At 37.6% G+C, this 23,171-nt stretch overlaps 1 protein-coding gene across 2 annotated transcripts in view; it reads left to right on the plus strand.

The window, feature by feature from the left end:
- The window catches only part of TTC27 (tetratricopeptide repeat domain 27), an 89,858-nt gene that overhangs the window by 5,080 nt on the left and 61,607 nt on the right, over positions 1–23,171 (plus strand). For both annotated transcript variants that reach the window (XM_083350121.1, XM_083350122.1), the window contains exons 3-8: positions 574–703; positions 3,163–3,303; positions 3,915–4,017; positions 11,006–11,170; positions 21,145–21,281; positions 22,255–22,367. In XM_083350121.1, coding sequence (XP_083206247.1) covers positions 574–703; positions 3,163–3,303; positions 3,915–4,017; positions 11,006–11,170; positions 21,145–21,281; positions 22,255–22,367 — 789 coding nt within the window. The remainder of the gene's footprint in view (positions 1–573; positions 704–3,162; positions 3,304–3,914; positions 4,018–11,005; positions 11,171–21,144; positions 21,282–22,254; positions 22,368–23,171) is intronic.

Genomic DNA, 23,171 nt, shown 5'->3' on the forward strand with positions numbered 1-23,171 from the left:
GCTGCCAGCATCAAGTTCCCTTCGTCCAACGCGCTCGCACAGGGAGGGTCTTCTCAGGGTGCCACCGGTAAAAGATTGCCGGCGGATAACACCCAGGGAGAGGGCCTTCTCTGTGGGTGCGCCTGCCCTCTGGAACCAGCTGCCCGTGGAGCTCAGGACTGCCCCTGACCTGCGTTCATTCCGCCGGGACCTGAAGACTTTGCTCTTTGAGCTCTCTGGCCCAGGCTGACAATTTTAACTGGGGTTCTATTTTCAGGGATACTTTAATCTTTTTAATTGTCTTTTAACTTTTATATTTTGTATTGGTATGATTTTAAAATGCCCTGTAAACCGCCCTGAGTCCTTCAGGAAAGGGCGGTATATAAATCTAATAAAATAAATAAATGAATGGCTGTAAATTGAGGACTACCTGTATTAACTCAGATAGACTTTCTGCTCCTAGTCATTCACCATTTTTTTGGTCAACATCTTCTAAAATGTTCTATGTAAGCTAGAGGTTGGTTATTAAAGAATGATAGATTCCTGTTCTGTATTCATTTATATATAAACACAACATTTTTATGTGTATTGCAGACAAAGTGTGGTGTTCCTCCTTGCTGTAGGGAGCTTACAGCTGTTTGCACAAAGCAACTGGACTGGACCTCCTACTGACTTAGAACCTCAGGATTTTCTTCCACCTGAAATATTGCAACAATATAATGAGGTACTTTTCCCCACCTTCAATCGTTGGGCGACTGAAAAATATTCCTTTTAGTACTAGAGAAATGGCAAATCTGAAATCAGCTGTCACAGTATGAAACTTGTGAACCCTTTCTGTTATTCTGAAAGACTTTTCCATTAATAATATAATATAATATAATATAATAATAATATATTATATTATATTATATAATATATAATATATAATACAATATAATACAATATAATACAATATAATACAATATAATACAATATAATATAATATAATATAATATAATATAATATAATATAATATAATATAATATAATAAATATAATATATATAATTAATATAATTAGTATAATATAGGTATTCTACAGCTAATGTTATATATACCTTTCTCATTTCAGATTTTAAACATATATATGTTGCTAAAAAAGGAAAAATGTCATAAACATAAATTGTAATTGTACACTGTATAGATTGAACTTTGGTCTTTACAGTACATTCCCCTATGGTTATATTTGAAGGTTTACTTTGTTAAACAACATCACAATTCATTTATTATAATTCCTATGTGCACTATTAATTGTTAGTGGTATGTAGGACAGTCTTCTCGTTTGTATTGGTTGACCAGGTAATTTGGATTGGATCCAGTGATGTTCTGCTGGTGGGACAGGGGCTTCTTCTGGATGAATTCTCTGGTTCTACCGGTACTTAGCTTTGAATTGTTTCAGAATATGTAGTCGAAGGTTTAGTCTTTTTTTAGCTGAACAATCCTTCATTATTACAATTTGTTTCTTGCTCTTAATTAAAGCTATGCCTGTATGTTACCCCACCACCCAAAATTTAAATTAGGTGAACAGTCGTTGCTGGTGAATTGGATTCTCCTTCTCCTCCTCTGTCCTGGGAGGAGCAGAGGAGATTGTTGTTGTGCAAGGGGAAGTTAAGTGACTTTGGATATAGCCAGAGTTAGGTTACTCAGAGTAGGCTGTGCAAAGCATTTGCAGGGATGCTTTACAAAGTGTCCATTTTCAATGCATTTTAACAATCCTCTCTGGAAAGTGTGGCCCAGCTGTTTTGAGGTCTCTCCCAGGTTGTTTCTTTAATCCTGTTCAAACATAGGCTATTTTGGTGAAAGTATTGTTATTTATCATGTATGTACATGTGCAGACTCTAATAAAGACTGTGAAGCAGCCGTGCTAAGCCCTTCAGAGAACGTGGCTCCCCTCCTATTTGAGCCTTTCCCCCAGTACCAGAGTGGCAGAGATGGCAATAAAACTGCAACCTTGAGACAGGTGTGGGAGGAGACACATCCTTTGCACTCCTACAGCCACTAGCCAACTGAATACAGCAGCAAAACAAATAAAGATGTTTTTCCTTCAGAAGGAGTGGTTGGTCCAAAAGACAGTGTCGTGGTTCCAATAGATGAGACCAAACAAATCAGAACTCTGAGACTGGCTTTCTGACAGAAGGCTCAATCCCCGCCCCCCACAATTCAACCGGTAGAAATGACCTTGGTTCCCACAGGACAGAGAATTGTTTAGACCAGCAGAAAACCTCCACTTCCCCCTCCCATTCTTGTGGCAACCTAGAATGAGCAAGATGGCTTCAGCCAGGTTCATTGTAGAGTTGCCAGAAAAGGAAAAGGAAGTGCAGAGGCCCAGTAAGACAAAAGCACAAAATAAAAAAAGGGGGCAAGAGGTCTACATGATGGCCATTAACAGAAAAAGAAGAAATCTCAGAGGGGACTTAAGACAGAACAAGGTCAAGAAAGAAACGTTGGTGCATACTAGTAATAGCATGGAGCACAGTATATAGGCCATTGTAATACAATAATAGTAATTGAATAGTAATAATATAGAATATAGCAATTGTCATAATAATAGTAATCATAATAATGTACTAATATGAAGCACTCACATATCACTGGTGAGTTGCAGACAGATGCTGCATCTGTGCTCCCACCTGTTCCAAAGGATCTCTTTGAAACTGAATTCAGTGCACTACATGGAGTCCTCAACATGCTGGGTCACTTAATAACTGTTCAAAGTTATGATAGTCACCCCCAAAAGCGATTTACAAGCCATTTTTGAAGTTATGACAGCCGCACGTACCTCCCCCCCACAGTAGCATGATTGCATTTTGGGTGCTTGACAACTGGATCCCCTTTATGGATGTTTGCAGTGTCTTGTGGTCACATGACTGCGATTTGCATTCTGTTTTGCTGATTTCCAGTGCTTGCTTCTGATTTCTGGCAAACAATGCCCATTGGGAAAAATTAACACCAGCAACAAAAAATGTAAATATATATATATATATATATATATGGTTGTGTGATGCCATGACTTACAACTATAATTTCAGTTTCAATTGCCATCCTAAGTTGAAGGCTGTACACACAGCCACTAAACTATGGTGTGTCTTCTAAAATAATGAGAAGCTGCCTAATATGACTTTCTTTCTTTTTTTTCCCGTTTCCAGACCAGTGCATTGTCAACTTCTATCTTAGGGATGCTGGTTCTAGATGGTGAATCAATATACAGCTTGGCCACCCACCCTATCTTGTTGATGCTGGCTAGGGTCATCCTTGTGAATTCCAGAAATAAGCTAGAAGCTATTCAGGTAAAGAAAAACAAGATTGGATAATTGTTCTTCTTTCCAGATGAGGAACCATTAAATGGTGAGGGAATAGCCATGTTTTTCAGGATACGCTTCTTTGAGAAGACATTTTATTCTCTCGCAGTCATAGGAAGCTAAGTCAAGTGCATAAACGCCAAATAATGTTTTAAATATTTGAAGGGCCTTTGAATTTGGTTAATCCATTTGCCTTTCCAGCTCACTTTATCATCTCTCAGATTCCTGGTGATCCCCTTGTGACCTTTTCTGAGTTTTCCCTAGGCTGTGACTAAACTTGGCATTTTCAGACAAAAAAAGCAAATGCTCTGCCCCTGAGTTGTGCGTCATTATTCATTGACTGGATTTATATTTCACCTTTTTTTTCAGGAATTGCTCAAGGGAGTTAATGTAAAAATAAAAAGATACAAATTAAAACAAAAGGTAACGGCAATTCAAATGGCAAATACTAAAAAAAAAAACCATATTCAATGTATATTACAGGTGCCATGATCTTTTTTCAGATCTTATTGTTAACCACTGTTTGACTGCATGAATTAAAACCAAATAGAAACAAGTGGCTCTGATGTTTGAAAATGCATATTTTTTCTCACTTTTAGACATTGCCCTGGTGGACACTACGATGTATTAATCTCCACCAGCAGCTTCTAGAAGAAAAGTCACCTGAACTCTTTGCTGTTGCCCAGGCCTGTATACAACAAGGTATAATTCACATTGGCATTAAAATCTATTAGTGGAGATTCATTCTTAGTTTATAGGGATCAAATTGCTACCCCGAAGGCTATTACCTTATTTTTTAGGATTGTCTTTAATCTGAGAGAATCCTAGGAGCGAATGATTTTCAATGCATTTTGTGTCTGACTTAGAAAATCCGTATTCAGAGGGTCATCTTGTTTAAAATCATGGTCCCTGGCTGTTCTGAGAAGTGGATGAGACTAATGAACTGTAATCAGTTCTGTCCATGGATTGTGTAGCATATCATCTGAACTAGGGACTTTGGCTCCTTCCAGTTAGAGTAAGCTGAAGAAAATCATCATAATGCTTTCCTAAATGTCATAGTGAAACAGTGGAAAGTCAAGTAGCCCTCCAGATGTTGTGGAACTTACCATGTTAATATTGAGAGATGTTGGTGAGTCAGCAATATTAGGAGGATTTCTTTACATTCCTGATCAGAAGCTTTAAAGGACTATTGATTATGTTTGTGGAAGTTTGCCTTTTGATATTGTTTCTTGGGGGATGTATTTTTAGTATGAATGGTGAGGGAATCTTTTTTTCTTCGTTCTGTTTTTATGGGGAGAAAGTAGCTATACATTTGCAGGGGTTTTTTTGTGAGGTGTGTGTGATGCTGTGTGTGTGTGAGAGAGAGGGTGTGTATGTGATTGTGTGTAAGAAGCCATGGTGGCCAGTGGTTAGAATGCAATATAGGTAGCCCTTGACTTATGACCACACCTGAGCCCAAAATGTCTGTTGCTAAATGAAACATTTGTTATGTGAGTTTTGCCCCATTTAACTTACCTTTCTTGCCACAGTTGTTAAGTGAATCATCGTAGTTATTAATTAGTGATCTGGTTGTTAAGTGACTCTGGCTTCCCCATTGACCATGCTTGTCGATAAGGTTACAAAAGGGGATCACGTGACCCCAGGACACAGCAGTTGTCATAAATATGAGTCAGTTGCCAAGCATCTAAATTTTGATCATGTGATCACAGGGATGCTGCAATGATTGTAAGTGTAAAACGGTCATAAGTCCTTTTTTTAGTGCAGTTGTAACATCGAATGGTCACTAAGCGAACTATTGTAAATCCTTGACCTTATAATAGCTTATAGAGCTTACAAGCTTACAGAATTAGCAGGTTAACTCTGCCCACTGCCAGGAGTTCAATCCTGACAGGCTCAAGGTTAACTCAGCCTTTCATCCTTCCAAGGCTCGTAAAACGAGGACCCAGATTGTGGGAGGCAATATGCTGACTCTGTAAACCACTTAGAGAGGGCTGTAAAGCACTCTGAAGCGGTATATAAGTCTAGGTGCTATTGCTATTGTCTTTGTGTCATTATTGACTCCTGGCAATTGCCTAGATTGGTTCCTGCAGTTTCCTTGACGATGCTTTTTGGAAGTGGTTTGACATCACCACCTTCTCAGGGCTGAGAGACAGGCACTAGTCCAGCTGTGTTTCTGCTTAAGGTGGGAATAAAATCCTTATCCCCCAGTTTCTAGCTTGATGCCTTAACCACTGCCCCACACTGGCTCTCAGGTTTTTGTAGTGTGTGTCTATTTCATAATTTTATTTTTTTTAACTTGGTAGCATTGATAAGATTTTTGTCAAGAGTAGCTCAGAGCAGTATTTGTGCAGAAAGATCTTTGGTGCAACATGCTTTGTCTCTGTGATGTTGACTTTATGTCTCTTTCTCAGCAACATCACTTCCCAATTTATGGAATTAAAAATGGTTGTGCTGTGTGGGGCTAAATGTGCAATTTCATAGTTGTAAACCTAATTCTCAGCATTTCCTTAAGGATGAAAAGTTTGGTGGGGGAGAAAAGCAAGAGAACCCATATTGATTTTCAGCAGTCTTATTTTTAGCTGTATTTTCTTTGCTGTTCTGACTTGGGAAGAACATCCAGACTAAACCAGAAATAAGCCAGAGATCTGCCCCTGGACATAAAAGCATGTTTAAAACAAATTCAGATTTATAAACTCAAGTGCAAAAGAAAAAAATATTAAAGGTATGTTTTGAGGTTCAACTAATCTTAGCCTGTTAAACTGATGAAATCCTGTGTAAACCAGGTCTGTTCTGTATCAAATAAGCAATATAGTAAGGCTGTGCAGTGCTCCAGTTTCAAAGGGGAAAAACAGATTTAGAGTATGTATGTGTGCAAATATTGCATCTCCTCAAATAAATGGCTTCTCCACCGTGATCTCATAGGAAGATACAAGTCCATTAAGGAATGGCTGGCAGGTGCAACAAGCAAGTTTATGTGCACTCTGAATCTTTGAAATTGGATCCCTGAATAATTATCCGCTACATTTCCTTAGGCTTAAAAATGCTGTCAGATCTCCTATTACTCTCTTACAGTGGCTGAGAAGAAAATAGTAACATAGCAAAAGTGATCCCATTTTGATTTATCCCAACTCAGTAAAGACTAGCATATATAACAGAATGTTCAAGATTGGATTTTGGTAATTCTTAAACAATTGATATAAAAGACTCTTTGTGGCCTTATTATATGGGTGGAAAATATATTCCCATGTTCTGCTTGTACAATGATAAACTTTAGAAATTGACCTTCTTAAAAAAAACAAGATGCTGCAACTTGAGATAATGTACCGTTTACTGGTTTATTTTTCTTCTTACAAAATAACATTAATCTTGATTTAAAATAAGATGTAGTAATGCTGACTAATGCTTCTATGAATTATGAAATAAGGCAAATTAGGTTTGCAAGACAATACATTACACTTTAGACCAAGATTTCTCATATTTAAAAGCATATGATATCATACCATATTAGATTTGTCAGTATACTAAGCATCTTTTTATAGAAAGGACATCATTGCACTATTACTAATATCTTGCGACTTTCATTTTAAAAACATGAAACAATGCTTGTTTCTTAAATAAGAGAATATTTAATAGACCTGTCATTCAGTTCTTGAGTCTAGAACTGTAATTCTTTCATACGTTTTATACATAAACATCCAGTTTTTGTTCTCTCTCTCAGAAAAATCCCTTCTCATCCCAAGCGTAGTATGGGTCTTCCTCAATCTCAGGTGCTGGACTAGAGGCCTGGGAGTTTGAGGTTCTGTGCAGTATCTTAACTATCCCTAGGACTGTACTCTTCTGGATAGAAACCTCTGATGTTGTTCCTGGGATCTGCTGGAGCCACTCCCCCAGCTTAGGAGTCACTGCCCTGAGTGTTCCTGTCACCATTGGGACAACTCTGGCTTTTAACAGAATAACAGAAGTGAAAGGGATCTTGGAGGTCTTCTAGTCCAACCCTCTGCTGAAGCAGGAAACCCTATATCATTTCAGGCAAATGGTTGTCCAATCTCTTCTTAAAAACCTCCAGTGTTGCAGTACCCTCAACTTTGGTGCTTTTCATTCACAGAAAAGTAACTGTCAGAGCTGCACAAACTTACTTCCCACATCCAACTCATCTTTGTGCGCCATCTTGGTGATTTCCGAATGCTCCGGATTTCATCCAGTAACAGTGGCTTTGATACTCACCAGATCCTTTCTGCTCTCTTTCCAGCTTGTGTACAGTCTTTGGGTGTTGGGCTTGGAGTGGAAACCTCTGTTCATTGTGAGGAGCTTCACATTGGAAGTCTCCATGCCCTTCTTTGCCCAGCTTACTATATCAGCACGATAGCTGATGACTTGCAGGACAAACATGTTGATGGTGTGGATCTTGTTTTTCACACTGAGCTGGTTCTTTAGGACCTTCTTATCCTTGATGGTACTTGAATGTTGCTATCTTCCTTACCTTCTCATTGTGGTTCCCATCTGACTCTGAAATAACAAAGTACTTGTAGCTGGCCTGTATGTCTGCTATGTGGCCTGCTGATAATTCCATTCCATCAATCATAACTATCTTCCTGTCTTTACTATTATCTGGCCACACCTCTCTGAATGACGTCCCAGTGTCCTCACTATAAATCTGTGTCAGGGGTATCCCCAAGTTGATGTTGCATTCTCTCTTAGCATACAGCTTGATGTTATCCATGTAGAGGAGATGACTGATGGTAGTTCCACACTTGAACTGGTATCTGTATCTAGTCTTTGTGACTATCTGGCTGAGGGGTTTCAAGACTATGCAGAACAGTAAGAGGAATAGTGCATTGCCTTGATAAATGCCACATTTGATGGCCACTTGATGTGAGCTGTCTTGAGTTGACTTCCGGTGTTATTTTCCACAGTCCCATTGAGTTCTTAAGGAAGATCCTTAGTATCCTCTTGACACTATATAGCGCCAGGCATTCACAGATCCATGTGTGTGTCATTGAGTCAAAGGCTTTTCCTGTAGTCAATCCAGGCTGTTTTCAAATTGATCTCTAGACCTTGAGTCTTGGGTGACTACTCTGTCTCTGAGCAACTGATGTTTTGAGCCTCCGGTGTTGTTCCCAGTGCCATTCTGAGCTGTGCTCATGTACTGGTCCATATGGTCCTGTGGCTTGGTTATGTTGCCTGATAGGACTTTCCATGTTGTGGGGAAGCCAGTTATCAGCCGGTAGCTGACAGAACTATTCCATTGTGGTGGTCTTTCATGATCAGCACTGTCCTTCCTTGTGTTAGTCTATCTGGGTGGGAGCTTGCTACTAGTAGTTGGTTCATCTGTGCTAGACATTAATGCACTGCTGTTAGTTTCTTTAACTAGTAGATGTGGATCATGTTCAGCCTAGGTGCTGCCCAGTTTTCATGTTCTTGATCTGCTGATGGATGTCTACTACTGTAATTGTGGGTGGTTCTTGATCTGGGAGATTGCTGTGATCTGCTTCCAAGTCCTGCAGCCACTTTGCACTTGTGTTATGTGTCTTCTCTTTCTCCCATATGTTCTTCCAGTACTGTTAAGTTTCTGCTGTTGGTGATTTTGCTTTCATTGTGTTGTTGTATTGTAGTTGGGAATGCATCTTGGATGGTTCTTTGGAGAACAGGGTATTTGTCTTATTGGCCTCTGCTTTTCTAGTGTATCTCCTTAGTTTGGTAACCAGTGCCATGAGTCTTTGTTTAGTACAGTATCTGAGTTGCTTTAATTTTAGCTTTTAATCTCATTTTCTGGGGAAGTTATGTCTTGTTGTTCTTGATCATATAGCCAAGCATCTCCAGGATTACAGCAGCTGTAGCATATACCAGTTCATTGGTTTGAGTTACAGTGGGGCTCTGTTGGCATCTCCTAGCTTACTGTCTGATGGTACTTCTCCCCTGAGTCTTGAGGGTTGGCTGTAGCTAATTTGTCCAGGAACTTATACCTCAAAAGGCAGCTGTGTTTTGTAATGAAGGGGGAGGCAGTGGTGTTGGCTGCACAACATGTGGCTGCACATGTGATTGTTTTTCCAAGTCATCTTGAGTCCAGTATGTAATGTATAGTTGGTCTGTCTCAACTTGTGAGAGTAGCTTCCTCTGCACTATTTTGACGCATTGGTAAACTAGCTGTTTCTCCATGAATGTGTTTGCAGGTCTTCCATCCTTCTATAGTTCCCTCATATGTTTCATATATCGCCTCTCGCATTTGGTTTACTGTTATGGTAGCGTGCTATCAATTCCAGGGTCTCTTTTCTAGTCCATGTATGGTTTGTTTCAGTAGCCCACTTATTGTCAGATTGTCCTATTTTCCAAATGTCTGATGCAGACCTTGTTAATCTGCATGATTCTGATATTTGAAGTAGGCAGGCGAGGTGTTAGGGGTCCTTAGTAAGGTAGGTACCACCCAGGATTTGAACCTCAGTATCCTGCATCAAAGACTGGTGCTCTAACCACTAACCACTACGCTATCCAGCTGTTCTGTATGTATGAGTGTGTGTGTGTGTGTGTGTGTGTGTGTGTGTGTATACATACCCATCCATCTCCTCTTTAGATTTGAAAACAGATACAAAACCACATGTTTTCTATTCTCTTGAGTACAATAAGATTTTTTTACTCTTTATCTTATCTGTGTCCTTGGCCAAATGCTTGTGAACATTTTTTAAACCCTTTAAAAATAATTTGGTTTCCTTCAAGCAAAACAGGTTATTTGGAGATGAATATATATGCCTGTAGTTTATCAGCTTTTTAAAATTGGTCTAAAAATAAGCCTTTTTTCATCTTCTTAGATGAAATTTACGTTGTGTTTAATTCTTAAGACCTATTTTTTTTTAAAAAATACTGCTTCTGGTACAAAGGATTGCATGGGGGTTTGAAGAAAAAACTATGCAGGAAAATAATGCCTTTTTTCAAGATTGTCTTTTTTTTTTTTGGCCAATAGAGCAATGAGGTTCTCAGTGATTGACATTGGAAGTATTGTTGAACGGATTCTCTTTTTGTCTCCCTTCAGTTTTTCTCCTTTCCATTTCTCCTTTGCTTATGCTTATATTTTACCACCGATATATTGGTCTCTTCTATACTCAGAATTGTTTCCTAGATTAATATTTGCTCTGAGGTTAATGGTATTTGTCATTTTATGAAGATCAACGGCCAAGCATCTTAGTCTTTGGTTTTGGTCTCAACTAATAAGGGTCTCCGTCTCTCAGAGAAAACGAAAAGAGCTGTGTTGCCCTTAAGCAAAAATCTGTATTGTATATTGGAAGGAGACAGATGGAAATATGGCTAAGAGTTAAATCATGTACTCAAATATTTAAAGTACACAGTAAAATGGAATCTGGATTTGAATAAGATGGTATTCGACTTTAGCAGGTCCTAAGGTGGTATCAGACTTCGTAGTCTCACAAATGCTGACCATCAACAGTTAAAATAAAGTGTGTGTGTGGGGGGGGGGCTCTTGCTATTTACGTATCATTTTTCACAAGAGGTTTGGAAGTTGCCAAACTGGGAAATTTGTATTTAAAACTTGGTGTATAAAAATGCAGATCAAGCAGGTCCACTTTCAATTTAAACTTAAGTTTATTTGCCTAGGGAGTAGTGAATCTGGTGTGTATTTTTCTGCTTTTTATTATGTTTTCTTCACATTCTGTTTCTTAATCTTTCTTTCCCTTTTTTACAGTTTTTGAAATTGAGACTTTGTTCAACGACGATGAATGTTGGCATCTTGCTGTTCAATTTCATCTAGAATGTGCTTACACATTTTTGAATTATTACGAGTATAAAAAAGCCAAAGAACATTTCCTTGCAGCTAAAGACATAACTAAGTTACAGATTGAGTTGACAGGTATGTTCTTTTCCAAGTTCTTGAATATTAATCTTTAACCCTAAGTGTGTCTGCATCACTTGACAGTTTAAAAAAGAAAGAAAATGGCAAAACGTGAAGAGGGCAACAGTCTCTATAATACTTTTAATGTGCCTCTCAGAAATTCTCTTCATTAAAATTCTAGATTAGTTTCAGAAGTTTACTAAAATTGTAGTAATATTTTGAAAATCTGTGGAAGGCTGAGGGCTTTTGTACATGCAGTGGGATTTTCTCTTGCTGTCTTCCCCCGTGTGCTCTCTCAAATTTGTCTTGGAAACACTTTGGAGTAAATTTTGTGGCAATGTGAGTTCTGTAACAGGAAATGGATTTTCTCCATCCCTCCTTTAAATTTGTTCAATTTCCATCTATCCTTCGCCAAAAGATGGAACAATACACCAATAAAACAGCAATAAAATGCAAATAATATAAAACCAAAATAGGCACAAGCATTGCAAAAATTAATTTTAAAAAATATAACAGCAAATTTGCATGCAGTTTCTTGGCTCATGATCTAATTTAAATGTGTTTAAATGTTGAGGGGAAGGCTGTTAAAAGAGAGCTAGCTGACCTCTTGACAAGGAAAGTCTTCCCTTGAATTTCTGCTGAATGTATCTCAGATGTTTGCAGAACCTCAAAGCTGAATAGATTCACTTAAGAGAAACTGAATAGAATCTTATTCAGGAAAAGTAAGTGTTTTTAGATCTATGTACCTCCTGTTTAATCATCTTGTATAATAGAATGGAAGGCAGAGAAATAAGAAAATCCACCTTACATTTATAAGAAGCTTCTGCTGAATCCAGGCTCTTTCGTTAATGGAAGGGAACTATCCAGCCCTTTGTTTGGAATGTAACAAACATAATGTCATGTATGGTGCTGCGACTTCGAAGTTGCAGATTTTCTATTTTTTCCCCACTCTCTTTGCTTGAACCCAGTATCTATTATGAAAATTCCAGCACTATAATAAAACAAAAAACATACACCTATATGCAGAGTCTGTTCTTACTTGGTATTTTTTCCAAAAATTAATGACTTTAATGAAGTCCCCATAACCCAGTTTATGTCATTTATCTTCACTGACAGGCAGGACAGATATCCTGCCATAATATAATTCTGCCCTTCTGTGTCACACCTAAGTTGCTACACATGATGCTGACAATATTGGCATGTTGTCGTGTTGAGAGTTTTGAAAAGTGTGGATACATAATTGTGTGCATTTGCATTTGGCCATTGACAGCCATTGTGCACTTTATGGCTGCCTGATACAGAAGGAAAACAGTATTAAGGATAATAGCCAAAGAGTTTCTTTTGCAAGAAGCTCAAAAAAATGTGCACATTTCTCTAAAAGTACGGTCCACAGGGAAGAAAAGATAGGCGAATGGGAAGGATTAGCATGCACAAGAGAAACTATGACAACAAATTACCAGTACATCTCACTAGCCAGAAGATAGGGTTGGAAGGCTGGAGGTGTAAATTAAGTCTCAGGGGAGCAAATGTTTCCCCTTTATCTCTGCAAGTTCTGAGACTTGAATCCTTATTTGAGGAGCTCTCAGTAGAATCCAATCTATAGCAGAAGTTATAGAAGAAGTGTTATTGGTTCCAGTTTGTACCTGATCTGCCTCCTGCATTGCATACTGCCTGTCCTACCAAGCATTCTTGGCAGGGTTATTCTTGTGTTGTCAATTGACCTTAATTTGGGAGAGGATAGAGGACTCATGGTTTATGACTCCAACTAAATGAATTCCATTCTCTCCTAACAGAATTCTATTTTAAAGCTATCTGGAAGAAGAATAGCTTTAGGTGTGCAGAAATAAACATGTTCTAGTAGATCACAATGTATTAATATAGAGCCCAGGCCACAGGAAGTAATTGTCCCATTGTACTTTGTCTTGTTGAAGGCCCATTTGGAATAGTCCAGTTCTGGATACCACAATCTAAAAAGAATATGGATAAACTGGAATACATTCAAAGGAGGATTATTAACTTGGTGAGGGGGCTGAAAACAGTGTCTGGTGAAAAACAAAGAAGATGGGTGTGCTTAGCTTGCAGAAGAGAAGATTAAGAGGAGATGTGAGACAGTAGTTTTGAGATATTGAAAGAATTCTCATGTAGTGGAGGAGCTGAACTTGTTCTTTGCCACAGCCAGAATTAAAGGGCTAAAGCTGGATGGATTTAGGTTGGATATAGTGGAAGAAGTTGCCTTATGATTACTTTTTGTCTGTTTCCTGGCCACACGTAATCCTTTCATGGAATCAGGACATCTATAATCTGGACATCTATGCTTTTCCACTTTCAGTTCCAAAAAGAGCATCACTATATATATTCAAAGACTATTTACTGAAATCTGTTGAGTTAGAAATCTGTCTACTAACAGGACACCTGAAATCTTCAACAGATACCCAAAGGCACAGCAAATATCCAAGGATAGTGCACCATTGGGTATCTCCATTAACAGGCATGTTCCCCTTTACTGGAGGTCTTTAAAGAGAGGTAAAAAGTTATATATTTGAAATGCTTTAGCTGATTTTGCACTAGGAAATTGGACTTGATCTCTGAGGTCCCTTCCAGTTCAAGATTCTGTGAAAATAGTTTTTTTACCCAGTCACTACCAGCAAAATAGTAAAACTGGTTTAGCAATATGCCTGGAATTCTCAAACTTACCTAGACATGTAGAGTGGTCCTTATTTTCTGGCACCTTATCTAACTTACCTTGATTATGAAATTACATCTGGAGGCATTTTGAGATGTGATTGGCTCCAGTATATGAGAGCTAATGTATTATAGAAATAAGTAGTTTTTAATGTAACACATCTGTAGATGATCACATGAAATCTATCTTCTTTTGTTTGTAGTAGGAAAAGCAGATAATTTGCATAGACACCACTCTTGCATTGCCTTTATTATGGTTATTTCTGATAGCCCCATGAAATATTTCATGATTTTCTTCTTCCAGTATACTGGTGATTTGTTGATATTTTAAAAAGCTTATTTGCTGAGCCTAAAGCTAGATAAGATAGATGTGCCTTTATTCCCAGTAGTGTTTCCCATGTGTTTAAACTTTAAAATTGAATCATATGTCATGGATGTTGATATCTGTGGAACAATCGCAATAGTTGGATTTTAAGATATAATGATTTAGGTCAGGCATGTCAAACTCGCGATGTCTCGGAACTTTTTCCCATTGCCGAAAATGGGATGGGCACGGTTTCTCTGTGACGCTCCGGCCCACGGGCCGGCAGTTTGACACCCCTGATTTAGGTAGTATTGGAATGCGTTTGATCTTTAGATACTCATTAATAAATAGAATTAGTGCTCTGTTTTAATCTGTAGGCATATTTGGAATGTTGAGAATTTACTGTGAGTATTCTCACAAAATAGCTGCAAGAGGATAGAGAGAAAACATCTATTTAGTGGCATAGGAATAGTCTCCTATTATACTCACCATAATCAGTCATTCCCCCCCCCCCCCCAAGAATGCTTATAGAGGCCACTTGGAAGTTCAGAGGTATTGTTGGAACTGAGAATAATTCTGGACACTGGCATATTGATTTGCAGCAGGACAGTTCTTAACATGCACACTCTCAAATATTTTAGAGGTTGGAAGGCATGTAAATTCTACCTGTAAATGGAGATACCCAATGACACAGTATCCTTGGATATTTGTTGTGCCTTTGGGTACCTGCTGAAGATTTCAGGTGACTTGCTAGTAGAAACTCAACACATTTCAGTAAATAGTTTTTGAATGTATATAGTGATGCTCTTTTTTGGAACTGAAAGTGGAAAAGCATAGATGTCCAGATTATAGATGTCCTAATTCCATGAAAGGATTACTTGTGGTCAGGAAACAGAGAAAAAGTAATCATTCCAAAGTTATAGTCCACACCAGTCAGGGTTCCAAAGAGTGAAGGTCAGGGTCTAAGAACTGAAGAATAAATCTGTCACATTCAAGTGCAAAGTAACTAATCACACAGGCTTGCAATCAGAAGATGTTACTGCCAGAAATGAGCTAGAAGGGAAGTATATTATGCTTGAGTATATTTATTTTATTTTATTTTATTTTATTTATTAAATTTTTATACCGCCCTTCTCCCGAAGGACTCAGGGCGGTGTGCAGGGCAATAAATATTGAAATATAAATACAAAAGTTAAAAAAGATTAAATAATTATGCCCAATATAATACAACAATTAAAACTATGTTAAAATCAAATCCAAACCCCAAACCCATCAGACCAGGCCGGATTGTTCAAATAGATAGGTTTTTAGATCACATTGGAAGGAGCGAAGGTCGGGGGCCATCCGGAGCTCAACTGGCAAGCGGTTCCATAGGTCTGGCGCGCCCACAGAGAACGCCCTCCCCCTGGGGGCCACCAATCGACATTCTCTGATCGGAGGCACCCTGAGGAGGCCCACTCTGTGGGAGCGCACTGGACTGTTATGTCTCCCTTCTTGATGGTGCGTAGCTAACTACGTGCCCACTTACAGCCATTCTTTCCTAATGGGCACTTTTGCAATTTTATTGTATGTAATGTTTGTGTGACAATGGTGTATAAAGAATAGCAATACCACTTAGACATATATACTGCTTCATGGTGCTTTACAGACCTCTCTTAAGTGGTTTACAGAGTCATCCAGTTACCTCCAACAGTCTAGAGTCCTCATTTTACCAGCTTCAGAAGGATGGAAGACTGAGTCAACTTTGAACTGGTCAGGATTGAACTCCTGGCAATGGGCAGTGTCAGCCTGCAATACTGCATTCCAACCACTGCGTCACCAGGGCTCCTCAAACAGTAGAGAGAAACAGCAGGGAGGAATATAGTAAAAAAACAAAAGGAAGAAAGGATAATCCAGAGAATAACCCCATGGTCTTAATTTAAGTGAAGTGTGTGAACTTGTCATTTTTACTTAAACAGAAACAGAGTTAATTGCTTGTAAATGGTAGAAATATCATTTAAGGATGTGACATGGCAATTACCTTGTAGTCATATATTGTGCAAAATAAATAGAACTGATTTTCATGCCTTTTAGAATATACTTACTCTAGTCTTACCCTCCAAAATTAGCATTAATTAGTCTCTTCAGTTAAAGAAGCATCAAGTAGGAAAAAAAACATTGACACATCAAGACAACAGATATTGAGCATTAAGACTACGTACCCAAAAATATTTTGAAGAAGTTCATTGGACCTTGCATGACCATAGCACCTTTCTCCTGCTCATTAAAGAAACATCCTTTTTTCCTAGACTTCTGTGCCAGCACGAAAAAGTTGCAGCTGCTTTGAATGTTGCATTATGAGCCAACTACATAAAAAAATGGAAGTCTGAAAAATGTGGGCTGCTTCATTCAACAGAAACGAGATGGTGTGGTCAGGCGAGGTCCAAATTACTCCTTCCAAATCATTTGTATATAGGAGCAGAAACCTGTTTTGTTAATATCACACTTTGAATCCTGGGGCATAAAACACTCAGACATTAACCTTCTTAACCACAGCAAATATTTAATTTGGATTGAGGCAGTTTATTCAGGAATCCATTTTTCTGCTGGGCTTATTATTTCTATTTTCATGGTATCTTTTTTATCAGAACTGGAGCTTCTCTGGCACAAAAAGCTACATACAGCTTTTTTTGAGCACAAAGCTCCCTATCTTCTGAAAGTGCCTCATTATTGATTTGGCTCTTTATTCTATGACAATGAATAAAACTAATGATATATTAACTGAATTTTTTTTCTGTCTCTCTCTCTCTGTGCACATGCCATTCTTTTACTGATTAGCAGGCTCTAAGAGCCAGTGTTTTGTCTAGCTAGATGATATGCAGGCTTCCTTTTATCTTTTCCTATGATTTGTTGGATTAAACATTTTGTAATACATTACATGTGGCTGAATGTGAGCAGCTGATCTCTATACATGCACTTCAACCATATTTTATCCATCTATTCATTATTAATGTTCTAATCCTACCATTTCTCAATGAGTTTAAGATAGTACATAGGAGTAAGGTCTCTCAATTTTATCATCACAACAACCCTGCGAGGTAGGATCAAATAAGAGGCAGAGCCTCGAATGTCACACAGGGAGTTTTGTGGCCAAATGGAAATTGGAACCTAGGATTTCCCATCTCAGTATGATATCTGAACTACTTAGACCACAATGGTTATCATGCCATATTAGAGTTTATTTAGTGAACTTAATGTACATCTAAAAAATGGTCCAGCTTTCCATATATACGTTCCTTCTTTAATTAACAGCTTTAAACTGAAACCCAAAGAAAGATATTTGTCTTGAACAAGTTACAAGGGGAATTCAACTTAATATGATGTCATCACCTATGAATATTGTGCTAAAAAAGTAAGTCTTAGAAATTATGTAACTTAATTTGAGGAGCATGTGACACCATCTGTACTTTAAATTATTTAGAGTGTTGATTTTCGATGACAATTTATGCATAACTTCTTGGTGGTGTTATAAAATGAATTACATTTTAAAATTGCAGACAGTGGGAAGTTAAGCTTCATTTGTGAAGATCTCACTCTCCTACACCAACTGTGTTTTAAAAAACAGCCCTTAGTATTTTACTGTTCTACAAGATTTCAAACATTTTCCTTGAAGTTGGCCAACTGGTATTTCGAGTCAGCGTGGGATAAAATGTGACATTATATAAATGCTCTGTAGTTTTTCTAACATTTGATATAATACAATGGGGATTTCTTCCCAATATACTTAAGGGAAAGGATGTTTTGCAGAACTGCAGCAGGGAGAGAAAAGTGTTAACACTTCTCTTTTGATGTAATCTTTATAATTATCATGGCTGAGATGGATTTCTGGAAATAATAAAGGCTTGAAATGATTTGGCTCTAAAACTAGAGTTGGTGAGTCTCCAGTCAATGATTTTAAAGGCAAATATCTGTTCCTTGAACAGTAACTTTTGTCTTTAGCCTCTGAGACACATAGATTCATTTTTTAACTTCCTGTTTTTTTTCTTCTTCACCTTCTTTTCTTCTTGCTTTCTAAACTACCATTATTTTCTTTGATTTCAGAACCAAGAATGTAGATAGTGTGGAATAGTTTAACATTTTCATATTCTATTCTGCTTGGAATCACTCATATTCAATCTTAATATGGACTGCTTTGATTATGGTTATTCAAATAAACTATGATTAGACAAGCTTTGGCTTACTGCAATTGGTAAACCCAGCGTATAAGGGCTATTGTGCTGAAGCACATTGTAGCTCCAACTGTGGAATCTCAAATTTATGTTTTAAGCTAGAATGCATTATGGATTATCCATATGGTTGGAATATACCATATCAAAAATTAAATAGAATTGTACTTTAAATCTGGATCAAAGATCCATACTTTTTATTCAAAATAATAGAAAATGGAAATATTAATTGTGGTGGTGGTATCCCAATTAAGTAAGTTAAATGGGATATGTCATTATTAGATTTAGCTGTAGCATAGCGGTTAAATTACTTGACAGAGAATGTGTATTGTATTCAACCAGCAACCAGACTAAAAGAAAACAAAAGTCCTACAATTTAGTTCTGTTTGGGTTTTAAACAAGCTTTGTTAGTGTAAATATTTTAAAAGTTTGCTTTAAATCTGTACTTAAAATAACTCAAATGGAAGCAGTAATATTTACAGTTTAAGGGTTTTGTGGTGCTATAATTAGCTCCATGATTTATTCTTTATTATGGAATTTAATTTTGGCAGAATTATTATTTCTATAATATTATTTTTTATGCTTTGCTCCCCACTAAGCAATTTTTTCTTTCCCTATTTGAAGTTGAATTGCCAAACTTGGTGTTCTTTCCAGTTGCTATCAGTATTTTGGGGAACTCTGGCTGGGACCAAGATATAATCTGTTGCTGTTATTTGTAAGTTCCCAAGACCGAGCATGCTAAAATAGCTTCATTGCTGACCATTCTCGGAAGAATCCTAGCAGCTAAATGTGCAAAGAGGTCTGAAATTTAGCTCATCAGGATCTGAAAGCGAACATGTTCAGCTTTTTATCCCTATTTCAGCCTGAGCAAATTGCTTCACAGCTTTTTGATTTGAATGAATTAAATAAATCTTGCAAACAACAGCAGCATTTATACAAAAGTCAGTCCATTTTATCTCACATTTTGCCTTTTTTGTTTTTTTTAATTTTGATCCCTGGCAATCTTAAACCAATTAGACCTATATTTTTGTGGTTGTTTTTTTTTTAAAAAAAACAAAGACTTTAAGTTAATCACTAATTTTCAGATCAGTTTGAGAATTGGAACTGGAAGAGGAAAGGAAGATAATACTGCAGCTATCTGAGAAACATAACATGATAAAACCAATACCATACTTTTACTAAATCTGCTTTAAGCCACGAAAATGTAGTAGCAATCACAATCCTGAACAGACAATCTGGGGTCAAAAGATGGTCAACTGGGCACCACAAAAGCAGCTATAGGGTGTTCTCCCAGCAAAAAGATGCCATACTGGTACTAACCTGCTTACTCCTGGCATGCTATACCTGTGGACACAAAGCAGGGGGAGACTGACTGCCAAGATGCTTCTCTGTGCATAATAGACTCCTGTGGAAGGAAGCAATGGGTTGTCCAATCCAATGGAGTTTTTTTACTGGGCCACGTTGCCGTAACTGCCTGCAATTCAAGCTTATCAAATATTTTTTTATCTTTAAAGGCTAATAAATTGAAGCACTGTATAGGAATACAATTTTTTATTAATTTTCAGACTGAGTTCAGTAGATAATTGAAAACTAAAGTACATTTTTTTCTGATGAATTGTTACCATTGCGTGGGGAAATGTGACTGAAAAATTAATACAACAGCAACAGTGTTTTGCCACTGCTTCCTTCCTAGACTGAGAGAGAGTAACTGGCCCAAGGCTCAGTTGGCTTTGTATCTAAGGAGAGACTAGAATTCACAAGTCACCTGGTTTCTAGCCTGGTATCTTAACCACTGCAACAAACTGACTTTCATAATTATTGAAACCTGGTTCCATTTATACTAGTTACAGTATATTAACAAAGTGTTTCCTAAGAATTACCTTCATCTTTACAGATGCATTAAAAAAATCCTCCCTTTTTACGACCCTGTACTATTAAGTACAGTTTAAAATTTCTATACCTCTGTAACATTTGTATTTATATATGGATATACATATACATAAGGGATGCAGTGGCTTAGTGGGTTAGGACGCTGAGCTTGTTAATCAGAAAATCGGCAGTTTGGCAGGTTGAATCCCGAGTGCCGCGTAGCAGAGTGAGCGCCTGTTACTCGTCCCAGCTTCTGCCAACCAAGCAGTTCAAAAGCACATAAAAATGCAAGTAGAAAAATAGGGACCACTACGGTGGGAAGGTAAAAGCATTCCGTGCGCCTTTGACGTCTAGTCATGCCAGCCACGTGACCACGGAGATGTCCTCAGACAAGCGCTGGCTCTTCGGCTTTGAAACGGAGATGAGCACCGACCCCTAGAGTTGGAAACGACTAGCACGCATATGCGGGGAAACCTTTACCTTTATACATATACATACACACCTCCATTAATACTGTGCATTTCTTCTTAAAAACATAAAAAATTGTATATGCCTTTAATCTTCAATTATTTTACTTAACCATACTGGTTAAATCATGAAATACAGAGCACATATACTTTATAATATACTTTATACCAGATTTTATGATTTATTATATCATCATCATCAACATCACATATCCTGGAACTCAAAATTGTTTTAAATTATTTTCAGCCCAATTATTACCTTGCAAAGTAAATTTCTGGCAGCAGTTAAAGTTTCCCAAAATTAAGACATGCATTATTGTCTTTAAGAAGTTGGAAACAAAGTTATTTGATCACAAGCCTTCAGAGAATACCAATATCATTTTGCGTGCATAAAAGGCCTATCTCAAATTCATATATTCTGTACTCGTGATGAATTTCTGTTTTGTTCTAATGTTTTTTTTGCAGGTGCTCTGGGAAAAAGAACAAGATTTCAGGAAAAATATGTAGCCCAACTGATACTAGCTGTTCAGAGGAAAGATAACATCCTCCTTCCTTACCGAGAACTTAGTCCAGCGCCTACTTCACTGGAAGATTTAACTAAGGTATAGAAATGAAACAAATATACTATCTTTTGGAAGGCTCTGCCTTCGTGTGGGTTGTCATTTGTTTTGTGCGTAGATATCACCTTCAAGTACAGTTTTGTTTTCCCCATCCTTTAATTAACTACTATTTGTAAGCTGCCCTGAGTCTTCGGAGAAGGGCGGGATATAAATGGAATTAAAATAAAATAAAAAATAAATAAAAATAATTGCCTATGAGATTAAGTCTGTTCTGCACATGGAAATAAGTATGAATTTGTTTGCATCTGTTTCTTTGCCCCCTCACCTTCTACTGTAAGTGACTTACATTTCATTAAAATGGACAGTTAAATCAACAATAATATACATGTATCAGGCACCTTAAACCAACCTCCATTCAAATAGGACCCCAGTCAAGATTTCCTTTCAATACAGATTTCAGCTTCAGAAGAACTGTATTCATCAAGGCCACAAGTGGAAATTAAAATCCTAAGTTCCTATCCCCTGCTGAATTTCCAATAATTAATGTACACACAGTTGCTATATATTGAAAGGAGAGAAGGATATATATTACAAAGAAAAAAATGTAGTAAAGGGCCTTCCAATAAAGTTTATTTGTGGCAATAGGATCTTTCTTAAGAGAAACTCTTCATACGTTTTCAAGAAAACTTAGGATTTCTGAATTATAGTTTGAAGACCACTAACTGGAGTATATTTCCAAACCATTCTGTTTCTTCAAGGAACTTTTTATTCTTCAGCCACAGCCCTGGAGTTCTGTCAGCATTCCTAGTTCTTGCTTAAATCATCTTCAACACAGTTGCTCTTGTGCTAGCCAAGAGAATCCTTCTCTATAGCTTAGTCAAGAGGAGAATTTATGTTCTTGGCAAAGCTAAAATCAAATGCTGCTGTTCAAGATATTTTTTATGTTATTACTGCAACTTCCAAACAGATGAACAACTTTAGATGTAATTTATCACTTGTGAATTTTCCCCCACAGAATTATGCTTTAGATGATGACACCGTACTAAATGAAATAAAGTTTGAAGAATCTCATCAGAACCAGATGCCTGACCTCTGTGCAGAAGAACTTGCTGTAATCCTTGGAATTTGGTAAGAGGATAAACTTGGTTCCATCATTGTAAGAGCCTTGGTGGAGCAGTGGGCTAATGCCTCCTTAAGTAACACCAGCTGCCTGCAATTAGTGCAGGTTCGCATCCCACCAGGCTCAAGGTTGACTCAGCCTTCCATCCTTCCGAGGTAGGTAAAATGAGGACCCAGATTGTTGGGGGCAATTAAGCTGACTTTGTAATAATGCCGCTTGGGGTGTGTGTGAAAGCCCTAATAAGCAGGCATATACATAGAATGAAGGCTACTGCTAAGCTTGTAAGCCACCCTGAGTCTTCGGAGAAGGGCGGGATATAAATGGAATTAAAATAAAAATAAATAAATTGTCAGTGCCCAGTTATAGCAAAAAAGCAAAGATAGGCTGGTTTTAAGAAAAGGCTAAAACACACATCAAAGTTATACCTCTACTGACCAAGCACAGATAGTGTATTAGCTTTTGAATTATCTAAAACCTCTTAAATTATATGTGATACAAATAATATAAAAATGTTGGGTACGTCCACGTATGTGGTTTAAAGGAAGAAGATGATGATGAAGCCATCAGATGTGGGAGGAACTGAAAACATTAACTTATGTTAGATGCTGCTCTGAATCCAGAATGACTGGAACAAGGAATAATGACCTATTTTTGAAGAGACAAATAGGAGGTTCAGCTCTTTAACAATCATGTGTAGAAGATGATATTTTGAGAGTTGGCACATATTTTATCGATGTAGTCTTGTGCACAAGTTACTGTGGTAAGAGCAATGGAACCTAGGTTCAAGGCTACCTTCTCTATGGATGTTTTAC

The sequence above is a fragment of the Vipera ursinii genome (assembly GCF_947247035.1).
Source record: "Vipera ursinii genome assembly, chromosome: 1".
Taxonomy (NCBI): domain Eukaryota; kingdom Metazoa; phylum Chordata; class Lepidosauria; order Squamata; family Viperidae; genus Vipera; species Vipera ursinii.